The 24,278-nt window shown below is 53.2% G+C and overlaps 3 protein-coding genes across 14 annotated transcripts in view; 1 reads left to right on the forward strand and 2 right to left on the reverse strand.

Annotated features, from left to right (window-relative positions):
- Positions 1–1,491: 1,491 nt before the first annotated feature.
- TSSK2 (testis specific serine kinase 2) lies at positions 1,492–2,830 on the reverse strand. Its single transcript, XM_038575928.1, has one exon. It carries the CDS (start codon positions 2,697–2,699, stop codon positions 1,623–1,625), a length of 1,077 nt encoding a protein of 358 aa, XP_038431856.1. The 5' UTR covers positions 2,700–2,830; the 3' UTR covers positions 1,492–1,622.
- A 12-nt stretch (positions 2,831–2,842) lies between these two features.
- DGCR2 (DiGeorge syndrome critical region gene 2) overlaps positions 2,843–24,278 on the forward strand; it is a 98,408-nt gene continuing 76,972 nt past the window's right edge. For 4 of the 12 annotated variants that reach the window (XM_038575913.1, XM_038575914.1, XM_038575924.1 and 1 more), the window contains exon 1: positions 10,979–11,304. In XM_038575913.1, the coding sequence (XP_038431841.1) occupies positions 11,226–11,304 (79 nt within the window). In that variant the 5' untranslated portion in view covers positions 10,979–11,225. Of the gene's footprint in view, positions 2,996–5,642; positions 5,839–8,663; positions 8,813–9,177; positions 9,441–10,977; positions 11,305–24,278 lie in introns of those variants that run through there. The other 8 variants (XM_038575910.1, XM_038575912.1, XM_038575917.1 and 5 more) reach the window with 5 other exon arrangements.
- Positions 7,174–8,643, reverse strand: TSSK1B (testis specific serine kinase 1B). Its single transcript, XM_038575927.1, has one exon. The coding sequence runs from the start codon at positions 8,482–8,484 to the stop codon at positions 7,375–7,377; it is 1,110 nt and encodes a 369-aa protein (XP_038431855.1). The 5' UTR covers positions 8,485–8,643; the 3' UTR covers positions 7,174–7,374.

Here is a 24,278-nt window from a genome sequence, read left to right on the forward strand (position 1 = left end):
CTGGGCCCTGCCCCCTGAGGGAAGAAGAAAACCCTCAGAAGTTATGCCCCTCGGGTCCCCGGGGCTCTGCACCCAGGTCCACAGCTTCCCCACCTGGGCCTGGCCCCTGTGGTGTGCTGGTGATGGGGTCACGTGGGTCCTACATGTCAGACCACACCTCGTGTGGCACCTTCAAAGTGGCCTCAATGTCATCTCCAAGCACCTGGTCTCCAGCTCAGGTGGGGCAGGGCTGCTCTGTCTTCCTGCCCTTCACTCTCTCTCCCAGTGCTCCAGGCACTACCTTCCATATGCTGCTGAGTCACCAGTGGGAGCTGTGGGTAACACTAACCTGGGCACAGTGTCAAAAGAGCAAGACCCATGAGTGCCATGTGCACCACAGGCCACACTTGCCCATGACCCCGAGGGCTTTGGTGCCCGACTCCAGGAGGCCTGGGCCAGCTGCTTCACGAGGAGGTGGTGGGCCTTGCTGGCTCCCAGATGGATCTCTTCAGGCCTTAGGTGGGGTCAGGTGGTGCCCTCCTAGGGGCTTGCACTGCCCACAGAGACAGCCTGGAATCTGCCGAGACCGGAGTCTGTCTTTGAGCACACCCAGCCCTGCCTTGGCCGTTGTCTTGGGTTGTCTTGCATGGTTCCTCACCGTCTCCGTGAGGGCGGTGTTCCCTAGAGGCTGGCGGGGGGCCAGCCGCCTGCCTGGGTACCCGCTAGCCTGTGCTCGACTGAGTTCCTGCCAGTTCTCAGGGGGCCAAGCCCCAGCCAGGCCCCTAACTCATGGGGGCTGGGACTAGGCTTGGCAGGTGGGACCAGGCCCAGGACTGCTCAGGGGTCAGGAGAGTGTGGCCTTTGCTGTTTTTCCCCATGGAGGAGGGGGGTGTGGGCCAGAGCAGCATGGAGGCAGCGGTGTGAGTGGGTGTGAGATGTGGGGGAGAGACTGTCCTGACAAGGCCACTTAAGGCCAAGCGCTGGCCCCCCGAGTACGGGCTGGGGTGTAGGGTGGGCAGGAAGGGGTGGGTGAGCGGTCTGGGTTGGGGCTGTTCTGGCAATCAAAAGGGCACTCAAGGGGCTCAGGCCACTGATCTGAAAAGCAGGAATGGAGGGAGCAGAGTACGCAGAAAGAGGGGGGCCCGAGGGAGCAGGATCGGGTTGGGGGCAGGGTGAGCTGTGCTCTGCCCGAAACGTAGAGACCCGTGCGGCTGGCCAGCCTTGGGACACTGGGCCCCGGGCAGGTCCGAGGGAGACGGTGGGGGGGCCTGGCTGTGGGCTGCGGCTGAGGTCTTCTGGCCCACAGGGCCTCACCGTGAGTGTGCCTGCCCCCGAGCACCGGGCCCTGCACCTCTACGCTGGAGACCCCCGCGCCGCAGGGAGGGGGGTTGGCTGAGTCCTAGAGAAAAAGACTCCTCACGGGGCACTCTTGATGCTTGTATACACTTTGTGGTTTATTTGGTGGTCAGTAATTAACGTCTTTGCTACTAAGTGGAAGAAAGCTAATAGAACGTAATCAAAATAGTGGTTTAATTGACGGATTTTACTTGTTCCTTGCACCTGTGCCTTCTGCAGCTCCTACCTGTCTATTTAGTTTATGTGGGCGCACACCATGCACCGCGCCCCCCGGGCCCACAGCACCGCTAGGTGCTCGCTTTCCCCACCTCGGCTCCGGTGACGTGATGATCTTTGGCCTTGGAGGTCTCGGCCAGCCTGTCCTCCATCCTGTCCTCGTTCTCGGGCACCACCAACAGCCGGTGCTGGGTTTTGGCTCCCAGCTTGTGGTCGGGCCGGTGCTCGGGCCGCGAGCCTGGCCGGGTGTCCAGTTTGCACTCCGTCCGATACTTGCCCTCACCCTCCCTCTTGAAGGAGGCAGAAGACATGGCTTTGGGCTTGGGGGGCTGTAGCCATGAGTGGCTGAGGATCTCGTCGATGTGCAGCCGCCGGTTGACGTCGGGCTGTAGCATGCGGTAGATGAGGTCCTTGCACTCGCCCGTCAGGTTCTTGGAGCGGGGGAAGTCCACGCGGTGCTCCTTCTGGATGCGCAGCATCTTCTTGATGTCGGAGTCGTCGTAGGGCATGGAGCCACAGACCATGATGTAGAGGATCACGCCCAGGCTCCAGATGTCATACACCTTGGGCTGGTAGGGGATGCCCTGCAGCACCTCGGGGGCCGCGTACGCCGCCGACCCGCAGAAGGTCTTGCTGAGGATGATGCGGCCGCTGCCGTCCCGCAGGCAGCGCTTGGAGAAGCCGAAGTCGGACAGCTTGATGTTGAAGTCCTTGTCAAGGAGGAGGTTCTCGCACTTGAGATCTCGGTGGACGACGTCCAGGTCGTGGCAGTACTTGACGGCCGAGGACAGCTGGCGGAACATCTTACGCGCCACATCCTCGTGCAGCGCCCCCCGACACTTGATGAACTCGAGCAGGTCGCCCTGGACCCCGAGCTCCATGACGATGTAGATGCGCCCATCAGAGGTCTCAAAGATCTCATAGGTCTTGATGATGGAGCGGTGGTTGACAGTTGCCAGGATGTCCATCTCCCGAGGAAGGAATCTCTCCACGAAGTCAGTGGGCGTCTTCTTTCGGTCAATGATCTTGACCGCCACGTTGAACTTGAGGCGCTCAGAGTAGGCAGATTTGACTTTTGCGTACGAGCCCTTGCCAAGATTGATGCCCACGATGTAACCCTTCTTCCTTAGGACCGCGGCATCATCCATGGTGCCAGGAGCGGCTGGCGCCGCTGCGCTCTACATCCCCTCCCCACGTGGGCCAGCGGGCATTGTCCTCATTTACCCTGTGGGGAGCCGTCTGGCTGGGCTGGGCCTGGACTCGGAGGGGTGGAACGCTCAGCATTGTCTCCGCGTGACTTCAGCATGTGAAGTCATAAAGCCAGCCTGCCGGGAGTAGGGACTGAGCTGGGGGAAACGGGCCCCTGGAACCTTGGAAGCCAGGCTGGCCTGGTGGGAGTGCCCACTCCCCGCCCACTGGAAGGAAGCCGGCACCCAGGACTGCGGTAACCCTCCCTGCTCCTCCTCCTCCTCCTCCTCCTCCTCCTCCTCCTCCTCCTCCTCCTCCTCCTCCTCGCTGTGGCTTCCTGGTCTTGAGTCAGGCCCAAGGGAGGGCCCCCCAGGTCAGGCCAGAGTGCCAGCCCCATGCCTGTTTCTTTCTCCTGGCTGTGCGGGCTGACTCTGCATCAGTCCATGTCCCACTAGGGCCTATTTCCTACAGCTTCTTTGGGGTGTGAAGAAAACTCTCTCTAGGACTTGTGTCTTTGGAACTGGTGGTGCCTGGGAGGAATGGCCCTGGTCTGGCCAGGCTGGTGGCTCCACCCAGCCTTGTGAATGAGAGCAGTTTCTGTTCTGGGGTACAAGGCTGGGCAGAGGAGTGCCACTGTGGTAAGCGGGGCATGTGTGGGGTGGGAGGGCAGGCAGGGCCCTGTGCCCCCCACTGGCAGATGCGTGTTCCCAGGGCTGGGGCCTGCCTGGAGGATGGGCCAGGCCTCGGTCAGGTAGAGGAGGTGGTGAGGCATCCAGGCAGGGAAGAGCCTGGAAGAGGTGACGGCTTCTTCTGAGAATGGCTGTCTTACATCTGGAGGGAGGGTGGAGGAGAAGGGAAGGGTCTGGGGCCAGAAGAGCCATGACTCAAGTCACGTTTTAAGATGGTCCCTGGCAGGGTACATAGAGGATCGGTTTTGGGGTGAGTGGAGGCCAATGCCTTTGACTGGACAAGAGGAGGCTGGACCAAGGCAGGCCTATGGGTGATTGGGCGGCAGGAGACAGAGGGGCTGAGCGGTGGCCCATGAGGGGGCAGGACCTTGGGCGGAGCCTTGGTGCCAGGGCTTCTGGTAAGAGCAGGCACTGGGATGAGGAGGGGATCCTTGTGAGGAGCTGGGCAGGCTGATGGACTCCTGGCATTTGCGTCTCTCAAGCTGTCTTGCACCTGAAAGCAATGTGAAAACCCTTTTGTTTTTGCTTTGGGAAACGTGGCATCCTTTGTGTGTCTCCTTAGGTACTTTGGAAGGCTTGCTGCTCATTCGGTCTCCATGGCAGGCATCCCGTGCCCACATGTGGGCGTGCCATGTGCTCAGTGTTCAGCGGGTGGGGGGGGACCTCAGGAGGCCTGCCTCTATGTGGGTGGTCGGTAGGGGAAGTGACGGAGGAGACCGTGTACAGGTGGATGAGGGGGAGGACGTGCTGGGCAGATGTGCCTGCCGTTTTGGCCCCAGCATGGCTCTGTGGACACACCTGGGGGCACACGGGGAGTTCCCTGCAGCTGGAGGCTTGTCTGGAAGATCCCTGGGGCCGCGTGGCCGGAGTCCAGATGCCCTCCAGCAGCCACGGCCTCCCTGAGGCCCGCTCCTGGCTCTTTGGAGCTTCAGTTGCAGTAGCTCTGGCTTGATGCTTGCTCTCCCCTGGGACGTCTTTGGCAGAAATGACCAGAACTTCGCTCCTGTGCATCCCAAAAGGGGCTGGCCATGAGGATTTGCGGGCCAGGACCCGGAGCAGTCTCCCCTTTCTCCTGCACTCCCACACGTTCTCCCTGGGGCACCCCCTGCATGTCTGCCTTTTTGGCTGACTCTGCCAACCTACCCACTTTTCTGTTTTTTGTGGATTCTGTTTCCTTATACTCTGCCCTTGCCCAGGACAGTGTGGCCTCTTTGGTTCTCGGGGGACACGGTGGAGGAGGCACGAGCTGAGCTGGGGGCAGGGGAGCAGGTGGCTTCACCCAGCACAAGCACGCACAAGCACGCACGCAGGGTGTGTTCGGAAGGGGAAGTGTTCGACTGGCCCAGGGGCCTCCAGGAGCCCTCCCAGGCTGCAGCCCTGTGCGTGGGAGACCTGCAGACTCTGGCAAGGCCACTTCCCTCTGAGTTACGGTTTCCTCCATTTTTCCACTCACCCAATAGGTATTTGAAGGTTGGTTCCAGATGCTGGAACTAGACAGGACCTTTGCCTTTCTGAAGCCCAGAGGACAGGGAGCTTCAGTGTCACACCAGCAGTGCAAATGACCAGTGGTGGCTGTGCCATGATATGGGAACACAGGGCTGTGAGGGAAGAACTGGGATTGGATTTGGGGAGGTTGGGAGGGCTGAGGTGTGAAGAGTTAGCCACATGGAGGAGGACCAGAACCTGCTAGAGCATGTGATGGCTTGAAAAGGACACAGAGTGGCAGGAGTGTGCAGGGTGGGAGGGGACAGAACTACAGACTGTGCAGGCCATGGTGAAGGTCTTGATCTAAAGCCTTCAGGAAAAAAAAAATAAATAAATAAATAAAGCCTTCAGGAGGGTCACTGAAGGGGTCTGAGCCAGGGCTGACCCCAGCAGCTGGAATGGCCTGGAATGTGAGGGTACCCGGGGAGGCGTGGGCTTCTGTCGCCTAGGCTGCCACTCTGTGCTGTGTGATCTCAGGCAGTTGCCCTCCCTCTCTGAGCTGTCTCCCCACCTGTAAAGCACACAGTAGATGCTCTTTCCCTGGGGCCCCTCCTGCCCAGGCTTGCCTTCTGACTAGGCCATAGTGGGTTGCTCCCAGGCCCTCTTGCTGTATGTTGCCCGACGACCACAACAAGCCACAGATGACCAAAGTGAGGAGGTTCGTGAGCTTCTCAGGATGTCCCCACTCCAACCAGCCCCATGTACTCTGGAATTTTACTCTGTCACCAGATGATCTGCACAACGCTGGGTTCCTGGGACCTCTGGGAAAAATTGGGTGGCTCCTCCGACATCACCCAGGGCCTGTCCTGTGCCTGGACTTCAGCACTCACAGGCCTGCCCCAGCAGCAGAGCTTATAGCGGCGGGCTGCCAAGTTCTGAAGGCTTTGCGGAGGCCATGGCCCCTCGGCTGATCCTGGAGACATGGGTAAGGTCTGCAGGGACACATGTACAAGTGTGATTCTGGCACATAAACGGGTGGGCCTGGGGCTGAGGGAGGGGGCTGGGAGGCCAAGGCCCGCACCGGGATCCTTCCCCAGGGCAGTGGGATCTCTACTGCATGCCGAAGGGAGGCTCTGGCCACTGGGGGAACAAAAGGGGCAGGTAGAGGCCATAGCGGTAGCCAAGTCATGTGTTCGAGAATACACACAGGAACATGGAGATAGGAAGACGTAGAATGTGTAAAGGTGGCTGTGGGGAGGGCAGGAGCAAGGCAGAGAGGTGGAGTGCTGTGCAGAGGGGTGCAAAGAGAGTGGGGCTGGGGCCCTCACTAGACTTCACCTCTCCCAGGGCCTGGGGTTGGGGTTTTTCCAAGATACGTGGGCAGAAGGGGGATAAGTCTGAAGGCGCTTTCCTCTTGATGTGTCAAACCCACAAGGTGGCAGGGTGAGTGCAGGGCAGGAAGAAAAAGGGGCTGCAGTGGCTGAGGTCAGAGGGAGCAGCCTGAGAATAACACGGGTGGGCCGGCAGGGCACGGCAGCCAGCGATGCTGAGTGCAGGCCTGCTCCCTCTAAAGGACACCGACTGGCGGCTGCAGGGCACGGCAAGCATTGTGAACACACCGGTCTGCTTATCCACTCTGGCGTGGAGCATCAGCCCTGGGGACAGACTGGGACTAGAAGGGAATGGAATGTGGTCGGGGACACAGAGTGTGACTGTGGAACGTACAGGCCGGGCGGAGCCGGGCCATCCAGTGGGGCAGGGGGAATGACCACAGGCAGGATGACTCAGGGCATCCTGGGTGCTGGCTGGCCACGGGAGGAGGGGGGAACCCTGGTGGACAGAACAAAAGAAATGAGTTGCCTACTGGGGTGGGGAGCTCCAGAGGGGCTGAGAGGCATGTCCATCTGCCCCCTGCAGGCCCCCTCCCCACCCGCAGCCTTGTGAAGGCGGTGGCGCTGGGGTGTTGAGGGCCCAGATCCTCAGCCCCAACTGCAGACGAGCCCCTGCCTACCTACAGCGCCTCTCTTCTGCAGGCAGCCCCCTTGCCCTTCTTGGTTCTGTCCTCGCTGCCCCCTCTCTCTCCCCCTCCCACCATGGCACTCATGGCCTCCCTCTTGAAACAGCATCTTCCTTGCTCAGCTCTCTGCTCTGGTCCAGGGCCTGAGGTCACAGTCAGGGCTGGGCACACTGGGATGTATTTTCCCAAACTGGAGGTGAAATGCGATGCGATCGATCCGAGAGTGGGGTGGCGGCAGGGAGAGTGCAGGATCCTCTCCCTGGATGACCGCAGTCAGCTGGGGCAAAGACATGCACCTTGGGGTCTGCACTAATATAGTGATTTTATTGCTTCTTTAGCCATGTGGGTTACCAAGTTCAAGGGGAGGGAGGAGAAACTGACGAAAATAGTGGCTCATCCAGGACAGTCTTCCTTCTTTGGCTTGTCCCTTGGCTTCTTTGGAGCTCGGGCTCAAAGCCATGAGCTCTGCTTCGTTCTCTGCCGGCCCCCTGGGCCAAGAGAGGCTCATGAGGTGTGTGTCTCCGAAGGCTTTGGGAGGGCCTCTTCCTCTGTCTCCTTGCTCAGTGGCTCTCCATTAAGGCCTGTGGTGTCCGACTGCCTCGACCCCTGCACTGGCAACATCTCCTCCTCCTTGGGTTTTGTCTCGGGCTCTGTCTCGGGCCGTGCCTCCTCTCGGGGCTCCACCTTAGTGGCAGACTTTCTGTCGGGGGTCTCAGGGGTCCACGAGGGCTCAGCACCCCGGGAGCACTCCCCCTCCTTGTTGATGGCTGCAGAGGACAGGCCCCGTGTCTTGGGCTGCACCCAGCAGTGGCTGAGGATCTCGTCGATGTGCAGCCGCCGGTTGACGTCGGGCTGTAGCATGCGGTAGATGAGGTCCTTGCACTCGCCCGTCAGGTGCTTGGAGAGGGGGAAGTTGACGCGGTGCTCCTTCTGGATGCGCAGCATCTTCTTGATATTGGAGTCGTCGTAGGGCATGGAGCCACAGACCATGATGTAGAGGATCACGCCCAGGCTCCAGATGTCATACACCTTGGGCTGGTAGGGGATGCCCTGCAGCACCTCGGGGGCCGCGTACGCCGCCGACCCGCAGAAGGTCTTGCTCAGAGTCAGTCGGCCGCTGTCATCTCGCAGGCAGCGCTTGGAGAAGCCGAAGTCGGACAGCTTGATGTTGAAGTCCTTGTCAAGGAGGAGGTTCTCGCACTTGAGATCTCGGTGGACGATGTCCAGGTCATGGCAGTACTTGATGGCCGAGGACAGCTGATGGAACTTCCTGCGAGCATCATCCTCGTGCAGGGCTCCCCGGGTTTTGATGAACTCGAGCAGGTCGCCCTGTACCCCGAGCTCCATGACGATGTAGACCTTGCCATCTGATGTCTCGAAGATCTCATAGGTCTTGACAATGGAGCGGTGGTTTAGCATGGCCAGAATCTCAATTTCCCGGGGAAGAAATTTCTCCAAGAAGTCCTTGGGGGCTTTCTTGCGGTCGATGATCTTGACCGCCACGTTGAACTTCAGGCGCTCAGAGTAAGCGGATTTGACTTTTGCATACGAGCCCTCTCCCAAATTTATCCCCATGATGTAGCCTCGTTGCTTGAGGACGGCAGCGTCATCCATGGTGCCGGGAGCGCCCAGTGCCTCTGAGGCTGCCCTCTACATCCCTGCGGGACATGGGCCAGCGGCGTCCTCATTTACACTGTGGACAGAAAGTCCTCTGGGCCGGCCGGGCCTGCTGTCCCTGCCTCCTAGAGGCCAAGACTCTGGAGTGGAACGTTCAGCATCGTCTCCCAGGTAACTTCAGTGGGTGAAGTCATAAAGGAGGAGTGCCCTGCGGGAATGAGGCTCTAGCTTGAGCCACTTGGACTTGGAATCCTGGAAGGCCAGCCAGGGCGCTGGCGTGGACCAAAGACCAGAGGAGAGTGGCCTTGCATTTGGCTGAGACGAGGTAGGAGGGGGATGAGGGGAACACATCGGTCTTCTGGTGCTTGCACACCGGGAGCCAGGCCTACTTGTGGGATTGATTATTGTAACATGGGGCATCCCAAGAAATTCAGAGTGGATGATCATATTTGCCTGAGTCCCAGCAGGAAGCAAAAGACATACTCAAGTTAGGGCAGTCTAAGGAAAGTTTAATCCAGTCCTCTTTCTTACAAAGGTGGGAGCTGAGTGTATGGTACCCCAAGGGTAGTAACAGACCCCTGGAAGAAGGGCAGGTCGGTCACTGGACCCTGGGAAGAGTGTAGAGGCAGTGATCCCACAAGGAGGGAGCTGGGGAAAAAAATATCCCTGACCTTTCCTCCCTCCCTTCAGTCCTAGAGGTCCTTGGTGGTGTCCACACAGGCAGCCTGCAGGCCGTGCAGGGGGGCCAAAGGTGGAGGTGGATCAGGAGGGGCAAAGACTCTTGGGCCAGCCGTGACTACAATTTTGGAAGCCAGGATTTTGCCTTCTCCCTGCATGGCGTGGCTGGACTTTTCACCTCCCTGTCCTACTCTCCCCATCTGAACCTTTGCTGGCCAGCTTCTCCAACAGTGGCTCTGCAGGGGGACAACTGGCAGGGTTATCTGCTCTGAGCTGTGAGTTCCCTCCCTGGGGGGTCTGTAATTCTGGCTTGGCTCCCTGGGCACATTGAAGGTTGGGTGTGGATCCCTCTGAGTGCAGCAGCTGCTCCTGGGAATGTTCCATGAGGACAATGCAAACAGCCAGGGCACTGTTGGACAGGGACCACTGTTTGTGCCTGAAGTGGGGCCCTTTGTCTAGCACCTGCTACAGGCCTGAGGGAGCAGGAGCAGGCAGGTCTGGCCAAGCCTTGGGTTTTACCTTGGCCATATCCACTCATTGGGAGCGGGTACCTCTCTCAGTGACCCTGAGTGTCACAGGCTGGAATCCTGGGACATTCTGGAGGATCATACCTTGAAGGGACTTGGGGGGACTGCTCCCGGGGAGGAAGTTGGTGGGGCTGGAAGTGGATGGGGCTAAGATGGGCCCCCCTTTCCTGTGCTCCTATCTTCACCTTGTACCAGGCCTTGTGTGTGTGGTTGGGGGTCCTTCCGTTGACCAGTTTGCTCCCCTCCTGCTGAGGACACTCCATGTGCTGTGTCCTCTGCTGAGGACACTCCATGTGCTGTGTCCTCTGCCACAGTCACTTTGCTCCCCATAGGTGCGAGGCCAGCACTGGGAGCCTTTCCTCCCTGCACAGGTGGCCTGCTGTGGCAGCAGCTGCGCCCAGCATTCCTCCCCCTCCTCCCACGTTGTGTAGGCAGGGCTCTTCCTCCTGAGGCCAGTTCTGCTTCAGGCTGGGATCTGGGCTTGCCTGTCAGCTCTCCTTGTATGACACTCCTTTAGGCTATTTCCTCATCTGAAACGTTTTCAGTAGTGTGTGCTGGGGAAGCCACATCTGCCTGCTTTTTTACAGGGTGGATTCTCTATACCCCCCTCTTGCCGCCACCTCAAGCAGTTTTCCTCATCCCTTATCCGCTGCGGTTCTGCCTTTAGAGGCCCACTTTAGGGAGCACTGTTGGACCTGCAGGTCTGCAAGGTGTGCAGACCCCCGTGTCCACCTTCGCCCAGGTCCACCATGTCCCTCCCCTTCTCCACGCCCCGCCCTCCAGGGCTGCTCCTAGACCCCCCCGCTCCCCGCCGCCTCGGCCCGCTGCGCCCCGCCCCTGTCTGTGTCCCTCCTCTTGGCCCGTTGCCCTTCCCCCACCGCCCCTGCCCTGCGCGTCCTGCCCTCGGATCCCGGCCCTTCGGAGGCCCTACTGCCCGGGCCCCACCCCCGAGCCCCACCTCTCTGCTTAACCAATGGCACGCTTGACTCTTGGAGGTCCCGCCCGCCAGCCGGGCCCGCCTCCCAGTCCCCGCCCCGCGCCGTCCCAGCCGCAGGCCTCGCCCCTTTCGGGCACCGCCGCTCAGGCTCCGCCCCCCGCCCGGCCGGGGATCCGAGAGGGGGAGCGGCAGGCCCCGCCCCTCGCCTCGGCGCTCATTGGCTGGCGCCAGCGGCGCGGGCGGGGGGGCGGCGAGCTGGGGGGAGCGGCAGGCCCCGCCCCTCGCCTCGGCGCTCATTGGCCGGCGCCAGCGGCGCGGGCGGGGGGCGGCGCGGAGCGGAGCAGGACGGCCGCCATCTTGCGCGGAGCCGGAGTCGGAGCCCAGGACTGAGGCCGGGAGTGCGCGCGATTCCGCGGCGCGCTGTAGCCGCAGCGTCGCCGGAGCCTTTCCTGCCGCCCTTCCGCGCCCGGCCCCCAGCCCTCAGCCGGCCCGGTCCCCTGACCCTCAGCCCGGCCCTCCCCTGACCCTCTGCCCGGCCCGGTCCGGCCTCCCCGCGGGGTCACGCGGCCGCCCCGGGGACGATGAACGGAGGATAAATGGTGCCCAAGGCAGACAGCGGTGCCTTCTTGCTGCTCTTCCTGCTCGTGCTCACCGTCACCGAGCCGCTGCGGCCAGGTGCGCGGCGCGGTGGGCGCGGCGCGGTGGGCGCGGCGCGGTGGGGGCGGCGTGTGGGGGCGGGGGCGGGGCGGGGCTGGCGGTGTGCGCGGCCCGAGGTGTGCGCGGCCGGGGTCGCCGAGACCTCCCTGCCCGGGCGGGGCCGCGCCCCCGGAGGGCGCCGGCTAGGCCTGCCCCGGGGCCGCCGCGTCCCCCGCCCGGGCCCGTGCGGAGAGTTTACCCGGGCTCAGAGCGACTCGTACATCATGGAACTTTGTTCTCGAGGGATGTTACCTTTGGATCCGTGTCCGTGGAGCGCTGCGCGCTTTGGGAATCGAGCGATGTGCGGGGCCCGACCTAACTTCTGGGGCCTGGGAGTTCTTTGGCCAAGGAGCTGTGCCCCTGGGGCGCGCCCACCTTGCCCAGCGGCTGGGGTCAGGCTGGAGTACGGGGGTCGAGAGAGCAGCCCTCGGAGGCACCTGGTTTCCCACGTTTGGTGCCAGCGTCTCAGCCCTGGAAACTCCTTGGCTGGAAAGTGGTGGCTGTGTATTAAGCGTATTGTCACTCAGTGAGGTGTTGCAGTTGAGAACTACTCAGCCCAGAGACCGGCCCAAGGAGGTACCACTGGGAGTCCACCAAGCACCGCACGCGGGAGGCAAAGCTTCCTGGGGCAGAGACTGGTGCTGCGGCCCGGTCTCCGCCGCTGGCGCCTGGACACTGCCAGGCCCTTAGGAATGTTCCTTGAATGTGATAATTAAATGCTTTTGGAACCCCCCTCGCAGCTCGTGTTTTTATAAGTAAGCTTGGGGAGAATCAGAATCATGGCAGCCGGAAGGTCCAGGATAATTTTTATTTCTACCTGTTTGTTGTGTACCCTCTCCTCCATTGAACTGCAGCAACAGAAATCAAATCCCCATGTGCAGGGTGCATTCATTTGTCAGGCTCAGGAGGCCTGGTGCTGGGGGCTCACAATGACTGCTTTTAAGTGGTATTTTAAAATCAGCGAGGAAAAAACCCTAACCTTTTAGGTCAAAGAAAATGTTGAAATAAACACGTACAGATTTTGTGTCTTTATACCAGTGCATTTGAAAAGTATGATTCTTCGTGATTTTTTTAATAGAGGAAGGGGCCCGTAAAGGCGGACGTGTCCAAGGCCATTGTCTGTGAGCTGTATCAGATCTCTGTGTGTAAAGGCAGCCTGGGGGGCACAGTGGTGTGGCACTCCCGGCGGTGCTTCAGCCAGGGCTCTCACCACAGATGGGACACACCTCTCTGCCTTTGTCATTCTTACAGAGTGCTGTCTCCCCTCTAGCGTTTACTGGGTGCCCGAGGCCCTGGGCTCATGCTCAACCTGGGAGTCACTTCGCTGATGCTTTTCTGGCCTCCCTGAATAGAGCTGGTTGCTTGCTGTTTCTGATGGTTCTCTGGGCAGGAGGGTGACTGGTTGTGGGGTGGCTTTAGTAGGAATGGAAGCCAGAAAAAGGCCTGCCTTTGGAGGGAGTACTGAATGGACTCTTGAGGTCCAGAGCCAATGGATTTCTGGCTTCTTGTGATTAAGTTATTTAGATTAAGTTTTTTAGAGAGGCATCTGTAGAGAGGTGACACATCATTTGGTTTTGGCTCTTGAGTCCCAGTTTTGCGTATCAGTCCCTCAGGTAGACTGAGGGACCAAGCCACACATCATGCTTGTCTTTCTTGGGGTGGCTCTGGTTCCAGGTCCAGCATCTCCTGCCTGGGTGATAGAGGTGACAAATGTCCCCAGCACCCCTTCCTTTGCTCTCTGTCCATGTATCATGCCAGCTGGCTAGCAGCAGTTCCGGAGTTTTCAAGTGCTCCCTATCTGCCTACCACTAGGGATTCTCAAATGCATTGAATAAATCCCTTCCTCTAGGAGTGCCCTTTAGGTATGGAGTAGAAACTAGATGTAAATCAGGCCATTGAGTGTGGGGGCTTAGATGCAAGCAGCAGAGGTGACTGGCTAGTCATTTGTACCTGTGAAGCAGGGGAGGGCTTCACAGGAGATCCCACATTTTGGTCTGGGTTGGGGCAGGGAGGTGTCTCTGGTTGAGGGAGCAAAGTTGCCCTTTGCATCCATCCCATGACTTTCCAGATCAGCACTTCGCAGTGGCTCCTGGGGGTATCTTGAGTTGCTTTGCAAATTCCCAGGGGCTCCAGCTGGTGCCCTGATTTTGGCTGAGCAGCAAGGGCCTGTCTCCCTCTGAGTCAGATGCTCTCCTTGGGTGCTTGTCTGTGCTCTTGTCCTTCCAGGCAGAGGTCTGTTGGCCGGCGCTTGGGAAGGAGAGCTTCCCTACTCTTAACCTGCATTCTTTCTATCACAGTCCCGGCTTAGACCTGTCCTTGGGTGTGAGGAGGGCACCAGGGAGAACTTGTTCCCCAGGAGGGAGGGAGTCCTTGGTTCTTCCCTGGTGCAGGCCAGGGTGGGAGGCCTTTCAGAGTGGGGGCAACAAGAGAGCACTCAGCTTGACCTTTTGGCAAAATTTCTTTTAAATGCATTTTTGATCTTGGTTGATTGAGGATGTGTTACATGCCAGATGCTATTCCAATGTGTACTAACGTGTGCGCTGATGAACTCGCAGGTGGTCCCTCTGAGGTGGGTGACTGCCCTTAGCCCCATTTTATAAATAGAGAGATGACCACAGAGAGCTCATGAAACTGAGTGGCTGCGATGAGCTTTTAGTCCTCGATGTCTGGCCTGTGTTCCCATCATGTGCCCTTGGTTGAGCCTCTGTCTACCCCAGCTGTGTATGTCCTGCCCTGGCCTCCTTAACTCCAGCTGTGGAGCTATTTTCCATCTAAATACTCTGATCTGAGGGTTAGAACCAGCCCCAAGTCCCTTTTGCCGTCGGCCATAACGACCAGTGGTGGTGTGTGTTCTCTCTCTCTGCTGGGGCTTTGGTGAGAAGGGGAGGTTGGAGACCTCTGCTGAGGGGCTTTTGGGGGCCAGTGACCCTTTCTCCAGGTGTGCAGGTAACGCAGCAGCGATTGCTGATTCTAAACCTGTTTTTCTAGCTTCAATTATGGAAGAACATCATGCCGCTGTGTTAGCCACGGCTCTGTCCAGGGTGACCCCACCGTTCATAGCTGAGAGAACATTTGCTTTCTCTAAGTGAGCTCTCTCCCAGCACTTGTGTTCAGTGAGGCTGCCAGATGAGGTGGCAGGCCTGGAAGCTGTTGGAGAAGCTGGCTGGGAGAGGCAAATGACTTGCATCAGGTCGTATAGCTGGTGAGCAGCATAGTTGGGATTCAAACCCAGGTAAGTTGATTCTGATTTAAGGGTTCTTTCCCCTTTGTCGTTAGGGACCCAGAGCGGGCTGCTATCTGCCGAACTGAAAATCTTCAGTGAGCTGACCAGTGGCTGTAGCATGTTGCTTTTGGAGCAGCACTTGAGTTAGTGAATAGGGAGAGTGTGGATATTTTATAAGCAGACGTTGGTGAAGCTCGTAGAAGTAGCTGGGAAGTTGAACCTGCACTTGGGCTTGCCAGGCACGTTCTGAGTGAGCCCTTCCCTTTACAGCCCACCCGCCCGTAACACTGTAGAACTTGATTCACTGGCTGATTGTGCTTTCGGCTTAACGGTTTCATTCTTTTTAGTTGGAAAGTAGTGTTAACATACTTCCCAACCTTGCTGACTAATGAATTCTTTTTTTTTTTTTAACACACAAAGAAAATTTGGAAATAATTTTAAGATTACAGAAAAGTTGCAAGAATAAAATTCATTCAAAGAGCACCTGTATATCCTCTACTCAGACTTACCTTGTTTTACCTTATCTGCCTGATAACCTTGTGTATGCACGTGCATGTGTGTGTAGGCACGCACATAATTTATCTTCTGAACTATGTGAGAGTAAGTGAGCCTTTTCTCCTGAACACTTTGGCCACTGCCGAGAGCAGGAGGAGGCTCCTGGTACCTGGCGCCCCTGGGAGATGAATGGTGATGCCCCCCCACAGCCCTGTAACAAGCCCTCACCACAGCCTGTACGGGGCTCTGTCGCCAACTCCCACCTGCTGTGTGCCGGGCACCGTCAACATGGAAAAGTATTGAGGGCACAGGAAGCACTGTGGTTAAGCTCCGGTTGGCCCAGGTGGCAGCGAGTCAGGTTATTATTTCAGTTGGTGGTTCTTGTGTTAGGAATGGAGAATCTGCTGCTGTCGCACACTTTGCCAGACAGGTCTGCACCTTCTTGACGCTGTTAGGCTGTGCCTTTCCTGTTCCTCTGGCTTTTGCCTGTGACCTTCTTTGGTCCTGCTACCCAGGCTAGCTCACTGGCACTTTCCTTACCCCTTCTTCTCCCCTGAGTAGTTGGGCAGCACTGAGGCTTGTCCTCTTAGCTGACATGGCAGGTGATCTAGTCATTGGCCCTCCCTGCACGGGTGATCTCTTACCTCTGTTCCTCTGCCTCTCTTGGTACTTGGCATAGGGAAACTTTGGTAGTTTCTCAACTCTAAGTGGAATGTATCACTGACAGCATTTAAGACCTAGGAGACAGCGAGGGACTGATTAAATGGCTTTTCTGTGGCACACTGCCAGATTGTTTTCTCATCCCATGAGCTTTTGTGTTTGGGGTGCTGAGATTTTGGTGAGTGATCCCTTCCTCTTCCAATCTGCAGAGCAGGTCAGTAATCTCGAGAGCCCAATTTTGGGCCACGCTTTGCTAGAATGATGGGTGGGCTCAAAGTATGGTTATTCTGTGATAGCTGTATTTTTGTTTCTGGTGTGATTTACCAATTACTTGGGGTGTTTAGTGAAAGTCAGTCACATCTTGTCCTGTTGCTTCAAGCTGGGCTGTGTGTTCCATCAGTGTGGACGTGGTTGCCTTGACAGGGCAATTCCAGGGGTGGGTGAATGGCCAGTGGGCCATGGTTGGAGCACTGTGAGCTGCAGACCCAGAGTGTCCTGGGGCTTCTGGGCGTTGATCGACCTGGAAGGGAGGAAAGCTCAGGTCTGGTGTTGCTTCACACAAGCCATTTGGTGAAGGAGTGGCTGTGGTTAGATCACAGTGAGTCCAGTGTGGTGGGTTAAGAGCATGGACCCTAGAGTTGCATGACTGGGCATCAGGGCCCACTGTGTTGCCCGCTCTGACTGCACTGAGCTTCAATTTCCTCATCTGTAACACAGACATGATAGAACATACTTTAGAGAGATGCTGTGAGAATTAAAATCAAGGAGTATAAAGCTCTAACACATGTCTGACAAAAAGGCCATTCATGTTAGCTCCGAATGGACTTTAGAGAGTGTAAGGGACACCCCCCCCCGAAAGTCTGGGTGCATGAGTGTGTATGCATAAGGGCATGTTTCTTGGAGAGAACGCCCACCTGGGAGGCAGCAGAGTGAAGCGGCTTTGAGCAACTGTCTGACACAAAGTGAGCGCTAAATGAGTCTAGCCATTCCCATGGTTTGAGAGGGGGTGTATGTGGCTTCCTAGAGCCCCCAAAACAGCCGCGGTGCTTTGGACAGGGCTATGATTGTTCATACTGACACGTTTTATTCTTTGTCACGTTCATGTTGTGTCCCCTAGGCCTAGTTTGGCACAGAGTGGGCTCTCAGAAATCAGTTATTGAACAAATGCACAAATGGCTATTTATATTTTGACATAAAGAGCAACAGCTCCCTTAGCCAGCGGGCTTCACAGCTGCCCCTGGTGGGGGTGGTGAGGATGAGGGCCTTGCGGCTGCCTGCAAGAACGCCTTTGGAGGACCGGTGTATTGAGGGGGGGGCCTGCGGAGCCAGCTGGCCTGGAGCTCACATTGTGGGGGTGAGCTGGGCTGGGAGGTGAGAGCGGGTGAGGGCTTCTCACGAACGTGGATCCTTGTTGAAGTTCACCAGACACCCAGCCTGGGGTGGGGGTGGAGGTGGGGGTGGGTTGGGCAAGAAGCCTTAGGGATGAGTGGGCTGGGCTTCCTCTCTGATGGACTTGCGGGGCACTGAGACGTGAGAACCGGACTTCCCCTGCATGAGGGCATGGTTTGGCCTTCCTTGAGCCATTGCATAGCACAAGCCTTGCTTAAGAGCTGGTGGGCGCAAGAACTGCCATACTTGCCCTTTGGTTTTCTCCCTCTTCTCTGCTTCGTGTGGCATTTGCTTCAGCCAGCTTGGGCTGGTCATTGTCCTCAGTCCGTGCCCCTGCCCCCTTCCAGTTTCTCTCTGTAGGCTGGCTTCCAGATTGCTGACAGCTAGCCATCAGTTTGATAACTTTGTTGTCTGTCTACCCTCAGCTGTTGACTATTCTGTTTTTTTTTTTTTTTTTAAGATTTTATTTATTTATTCATAGAGACACAGAAAGAGAGAGAGAGAGAGAGGCAGAGACACAGGCAGAGGGAGAAGTAGGCTCCATGCAGGGAGCCTGATGTGGGACTCCATCCTGGACCTCCGGGATCATGCCCTGGGCTGAAGGAGGCGCTAAACCATTGAACCACCGAGGCTGCCCAGCTATTCTGTTTTTGACAAGATTTTGTGAGAACTTTCCTCAGCCTTATTCTCCTTTGTCTGTGAGGTCTGGTTCTGGGCATCTTACCTAAACTTTTCATCAACCAGAAGCTGCATGTTAGTGAGATTTACAGTTAGAGACGGCATGGCCATTAGGCTGGGGGACCTGAGTGCTAAAATACAGAGGCAGTGCTTCAGCTGGCTGCTTCCAGACCCTCATGATGTGTTTGTCTCAGTTTTGTTTTTTTGTTTTTTTGGTTTTTTTGGGTCTCAGTTTAAAGCTAGATCTGCAACAATTTCAGGTTTGGCTCCTGGATTTCACATGTATTTATGCTTTAACTCAAATTTGTGTGCTTATGTATCTAAATGGCATAATTTCACCAAGGATAATTTAGAATTAAAGTGCCCATTTAAGGGGACATTGACATGAGCAAAATCATTCAGTAGAGAGTTCCCTTAAGGGCAAAAATGAAACCAAAGATCGAGTGGACAGCATTGTTTTATTGGTATGAGGAAGCTTAATTATAAAAAGATATAAGATTTCAAAATATCTTCCTTCAGAAGGAGGCAGAGGGATACTTCATTCTTTTGTTGTTGTTTTTTAAACTTTCTACTTTGGGAACATTCATACAGACAGATAAGTTGCAGGAGTAGTACTATGAACTCTTCCTATATATAGTTCACCTAGATTCACCAACTGTTAACTTTTGACTCACACATTTGTGCACATATTTTATGTATGCAGATATATCTTATATTTATGGGGGAAACTACTTGAAACTAAGTTGCAGGCATCGTGACCCTTCATTTCTAAGTCCCTCAGTGTATATTTCCTAAGAACAAGGCCACTCTCTTAGCACAGTAGCGTTGTCATATTCAGGAAATGTAAGGAGGTACTATTAGCCATGTCCCCGTTTTGCCGATTGTCCCATTACAACATATTTTTCAAAGCCAGTATTCAGCCTGGGGTCATGTATTACATTTAATTTTGATATCTGTTTAATCTTTTAAAATCTGGAACAACTTCTTGTCTGCCTTTGATATTACCAACTTGTAAAAGAGTACAGGCAATCATTTTATAGAATATTCCTCATTTTAGGTTTATCAGGTTGTTTCCTTATGATTAGATTTGGTTGATGCATTTTTGGCAGGTGTGATCCCCTAGATCATTGAGTCCTCCTCAGTGCATGCATCTGGGAAGCACAGCCCATCAGTTTGTCCTAGGAATGGCGATAATAACTTTCATCACCTGGTAGGATGGCATGGCTATATATCTCTGGGGGGAAAAGTGCCTTTCCCCCTTCGTGATTGGCAGATACTTGCCTTGCCTGTTGTTTTTCAGCATCTATTAGTGATTCTTGCTTGAATCAGTTACTACTGTGATGGTTGCTAAATGATTTTTCTCTTACTTTTTTCTTTAGTAGTAGTCTATTATACAAGAGAGGTTCTCTTCCTTTTCACTTCTTTTTTAAAAATTTATTTTATTTTTAATTTTTATTTATTTATGATAGTCACAGAGAGAGAGAGAGAGAGAGGGAGGCAGAGACACAGGCAGAGAGAGAAGCAGGCTCCGTGCACCGGGAGCCCGACGTGGGATTTGATCCCGGGTCTCCAGGATCGCGCCCTAGGCCAAAGGCAGGCGCCAAACTGCTGCGCCACCCACGGATCCCTTCCTTTTCACTTCTTACTGTCAATGTGGATTCATGGATTCTTCTTTCTATTCAGTGTGTGTAGTCTGTTATTGTCATGATTCATTTTGATACTTATATTGTAATTGCTGTAGGCAGGGGAAACCCCTTTAGGCTGGCATCTGTATCCTTCCGCCATGTCCTCATCCATTTTGCAGTCAAATGCTCTACCCCTGAGCTATACCTCCAGTCCTTATCCAGTTTGAACATTCCTTATTACTAGTCTCATCTTGTATCCTTCCTTCCCCAGGCATTTTTCCATGGAATACTGGTTCCTTTTAGGGGGGATGGTATTTAGAAGCTAGGGTATTGGTGGTAGGTGTATTTATTGCTACTGGGATGTTGCTCCTATCAGACTTTTCAGTCCAGCTGGGGTGTGTGTATGTGGATGTCTGTCTCTGTGCATGTGTGTGTATGGATGTGTCTGTGTGTGTTTCTTTTGTGTAAGTTCATACTGTTTCTTTTTGTCCCAACCCAGCATCACAGGATCTTGCCTGCTTTCCCTACTTCATATTTGTATCTCCCTTTTTCTGCAATAAGAACTCTGGCTTCCAACAACATCAGTAGATTTACTTATTTGCTTAGTCCTATCGTGCACAGAATAGTTTCAGAAACGCTATACCCATTACCAGTACCAACAGCAAACCAGCTGAGTACAATTTTGGATTTTTTTTTTCCTTTTTGCAGCCCTTTTTGTTTTTAGACTGATAGTATATGTACAGTGTCCTGAGTGTGAAAGCTACTTGGATTAGTTTTTTTCTCTCTTCTGTATGTTTGTTATACAGTTAGATTCAAAACTGGGTTGATTGGGGGCACCTGGCTGGCTTAGTTGGTAGAGTGTGCAATTCTTGGTCTCAGGGTCTTGAGGGCAAGCCCTTTAATGGGCGTGGAACTTAGTTGAAATTAAAACAAAACAGAACTATGTTGATTTGAAACCATCTTTATTAAATAAAGAATATTAAGAGAGGTAATTATTATAATCTCATTATTATAACAAGCTTCTGTTTCATCACACCAATTAGTAAGGAAACATCTCATTATTGAATAGGTTATAGTATTTTCCTGGGTAACTTAAAAATCATTTTTATGTCTAAATATTTATAGTTTTAACAAGTCAACTCATTAGTGTAAGTTGCTATTTGCGTATTTTTTCCAATTTTGTTTCTCTGATTTGAAGGGAATTATGTATGTTGAATAAATGACCACTCAGCATCAGTAAAGAGAAAGGCTAAGTAAAATTTATAACAAATGATTACATTCCTTAGATTTTAACATTAATAAATGCTATTAATTAGTTATTTAATTTTGTTAACCTTAAAATTTCTGATAGAGTGTATTAGAAATTACTTTATAATACTAAGTACAGTGTGGTGCCCTGGATTGCATCCTAGAACAGGAAAAGGACATTAGTGGAACAACCAGTGGAATTTCAGTATTTTGTAATTCAGTTCATAGAAAGGTACCAATGTTTGTTTCCTAATTATGCCAAACATGCCATGTTAGTGTGTAGTGTAAGATATTAACAACTGAGCAAACTGGATGATGGCATATAGGAACTTTTCTGTAAATCTAAAATTATCCCATTGTCGAAAGTTCATTTGAAAAGTTATTTTGTAATAATTAAATATTTAAATGAATTACTTTTCATTTCTAAGAGTCCTGAGACCTTGTTAGTTTTGTCAGTGACAATTTTGTCAGTGCAGTTTTGGCAAGTCACTCTTCCTGATTTCAGGTGCTTCTTTGGGAAAATAAGTAGAAGGTTTATTTATTTATTTATTTTTATTTTTTTTTATTTATGATAGTCACAGAGAGAGAGAGAGAGGCAGAGACACAGGCAGAGGGAGAAGCAGGCTCCATGCACCGGGAGCCTGATGTGGGATTCGATCCCGGGTCTCCAGGATCGCGCCCTGGGCCAAAGGCAGGCGCCAAACCGCTGCGCCACCCAGGGATCCCAAGTAGAAGGTTTAGATGGCCGAGGTCATTTGAGCTTGTTTGTTTAATAAGTTCCCCGTGGTGTGTATCATGTTCTGATAGTCTCAGGGGTGTGTAGGGGAGCTGTCTGAAGGTGGGGTTGAGCTTGGCCTAGCAGTTTGGGCATAGTTGTGCACATGCTTTATCCGACAGTCCCATTTGGGAGGGAGGTAGTAAGGCAGGTGGTAGGGTCCAATTTAGAGATTGGGATGCCGAGGCCCAGAGAGGATATTACCTTGCCTGGTGGCATCACTTGGCTTTTAAGTAGAAGAAGCGGAAACTGGAAACCAAAGCTTGCTATCTTGAGCCAGGTGCTCTGCCTCTTGTACCATAATTCCAAAATAAGATGAAAGAGCTGCATGGCTGTGGGAGACTGAGTGGAGACAGATGCATCATCTGGCGCCCACCTGCAAAGGAAGAGGCACCTTCTCAGTGCTCATGGCTTCTGGCCCCATCAACATCTTGTGTGGACACTAATGCTGTCACAGCTCTTTGGACCTGGCTGACCAATTGTGGGATTAGTGTTTTAGCAGCCTCCCCCTGGTGACCTCACCACCTTCTGTTTATAATCAAGAAAGCACGGATGCTTTAAGAAGCTTGGAAATCTTGTTAATAATCTCCTTGTGGATTTTGAATGACATGGCTATATTATCTCTTTTTTTTTTTTTTTTTTAAGATTTTATTTATTTATTCATGAGAGACACAGAGAAAGAGAGGCAGAGACACAGGCAGAGGGAAAAGCAGGCTCCATTCAGGGAGCCCGACGTGGGACTCAATCCCGGGACTCCAGGATCACGCCCTGGGCCAAAGGCAGGCGCAAAACCACTGAGCCACCCAGGGATCCTCAGCTCTATTATCTCTTAAGAAGCATTAATAAAAGTTAATGATCAGAACAAGGTATTTTAAAGATTTCGTATAACTAAATGTAAAAATGATAATACTTGTAAAAGCCAGAAAGTAAGCCAAAAAATGATTAAGGCACACAATAAAATAATGTTATAAAATTCTATCTAGTTGCTGTTGTGTGTTTCTTCTTTATAATTGCAGTGTGGAGTGTGATGCCCTTTTTATAGAAAGTGGGTACTCATATCAACCTTATTTTACAGATGAAGAAACAGCTTGGAAGAATAAGTGATTTGCCCAAAGTCACACAGCTTGTAAGTGGTGGAGCCAGTATTTGAAACCCAGGCAAGCTAGAGCTCTCTCTCGCTCTGATATTGCACAGCTTCAGTAGGTACTTCATTACCCTTGGTTCTTTTTTTTTTTTTTTTAAAGATTTTGTTTATTTATTCATGAGAGACACAGATCAAGAGAGAGAGAGAGAGAGAGAGGCAGAGACACGGGCAGAGGGAGAAGCAGGCTCCATGCAGGGAGATCCCGGGTCCCCAGGATCACGCCCTGGGCTGAAGGCAGTGCTATACCGCTGAGCCACCCGGGGCTGCCCATTACCCTTGGTTCTTTGGGCCCCTCCTCCCTCTCATCTTTCTGCTCCTGACTTTTCAATGTGAACTTCCTTGCCTACCCACTTTTCTTGTCTTCTTCCCATAGCCTTGGCCATTGGTGTCATGGTGCTAACCTGCCATCTTACCTGCCCACGGCTGGTCCTCACGAATGTCCTTCAGGCAGCCTCACACTCGGCTTGTTGGGAGCTGAAAGCATCCCCTCCTGGCCCGGTCCTGTACTTTTGGCCTTGGTTCTTGGCTGCCATTAGTGTTGTTGTCATTATCATCATCACTGCCATCCTTCTGCTACCCCATCCCCCCATTTCTGAGCATCCTACACTCTTCTAAGCACTAGGTGTGCAATAACAGTGAACCCTAATGATAACCCTACCTTGTAGGTAGCATTTTTGATGTGTTAAATCTTACTCTCGATTTTGATTCTGAAATAAGTACATGAAATAAAACTTATGTTGTAACAACTCGTTATCTTTGAGTATTTTTAAAAGAGGCCCATTAATGAAAAGCTGTGTGCTTTTGTGAGCTCCTATGGGAATTCAAACAGGTGTCAGAGTTTCATCCCCACTGAGCTAGCCTGAGGGAGGAGCTGGGGCAAATCTTCTGATGACTGGGCCTTCATGTCAATCTCCTTTTAGAATGCCTCGGATTTATAGGCCTGTTTTCTTGCAGGAGTTTATTCAGTGTTAATATTTCCCTTGTGACTTTAAAATTGCTCCATGTCTTGTCTGTGCTTGTGAGGGTTAGGTTACAGCCCACTGTCACCTCATTTTGCACATTGGAAACCAGCCCCAGGAGGGATATGAGAAGACCTCATCTTCTTTTCTCTAAGTGGGGAGAGTAATAAAACTGACCTCAGAGGATTAACTGGATCCAGGGAAACAAGGTTTAGGTTGTTTGTCTTTTTAATTTTTAAGTTGTGGCAAAAAACCCACATAATATAAAATATACCATCTTAACATTTATTTATTTATTTATTTATTTATTTATTTATTTATTTATTTCATCTTAACTATTTTTAAGTGTATGGTAGTGTTAATGAAATGCACCCTGTTGGGCAACAGATCTTGAACTTTTTCATTTTGCAAAACTGGAACTCATTAGCCTGCTGAATAACAACTTCCCTTTTCCTCCTTCACCCCAGCTCCTGGCATTCCATTTTTTAAGAGTTTAACTACTTTAGAAACTTCATATAAGTAGAATCATGCAGTATTTGTCTTTTTGTAATTGGTTTATTTCACTTAACATAGTATCTTCAGGGTTCATCTATATTGTAGCATGAGAGAATTTCCTTTTTAAGGTTGAATAATATTCAATTTATGAATATACCACATTTTCTTTATCCATTCATCTATGAGTCATTTAGATTGCTTCTGCCGGGATCCCTGGGTGGCGCAGCGGTTTAGCGCCTGCCTTTGGCCCAGGGCGCGATCC

Source organism: Canis lupus, chromosome 26 (genome assembly GCF_011100685.1).
Source record: "Canis lupus familiaris isolate Mischka breed German Shepherd chromosome 26, alternate assembly UU_Cfam_GSD_1.0, whole genome shotgun sequence".
Taxonomy (NCBI): domain Eukaryota; kingdom Metazoa; phylum Chordata; class Mammalia; order Carnivora; family Canidae; genus Canis; species Canis lupus.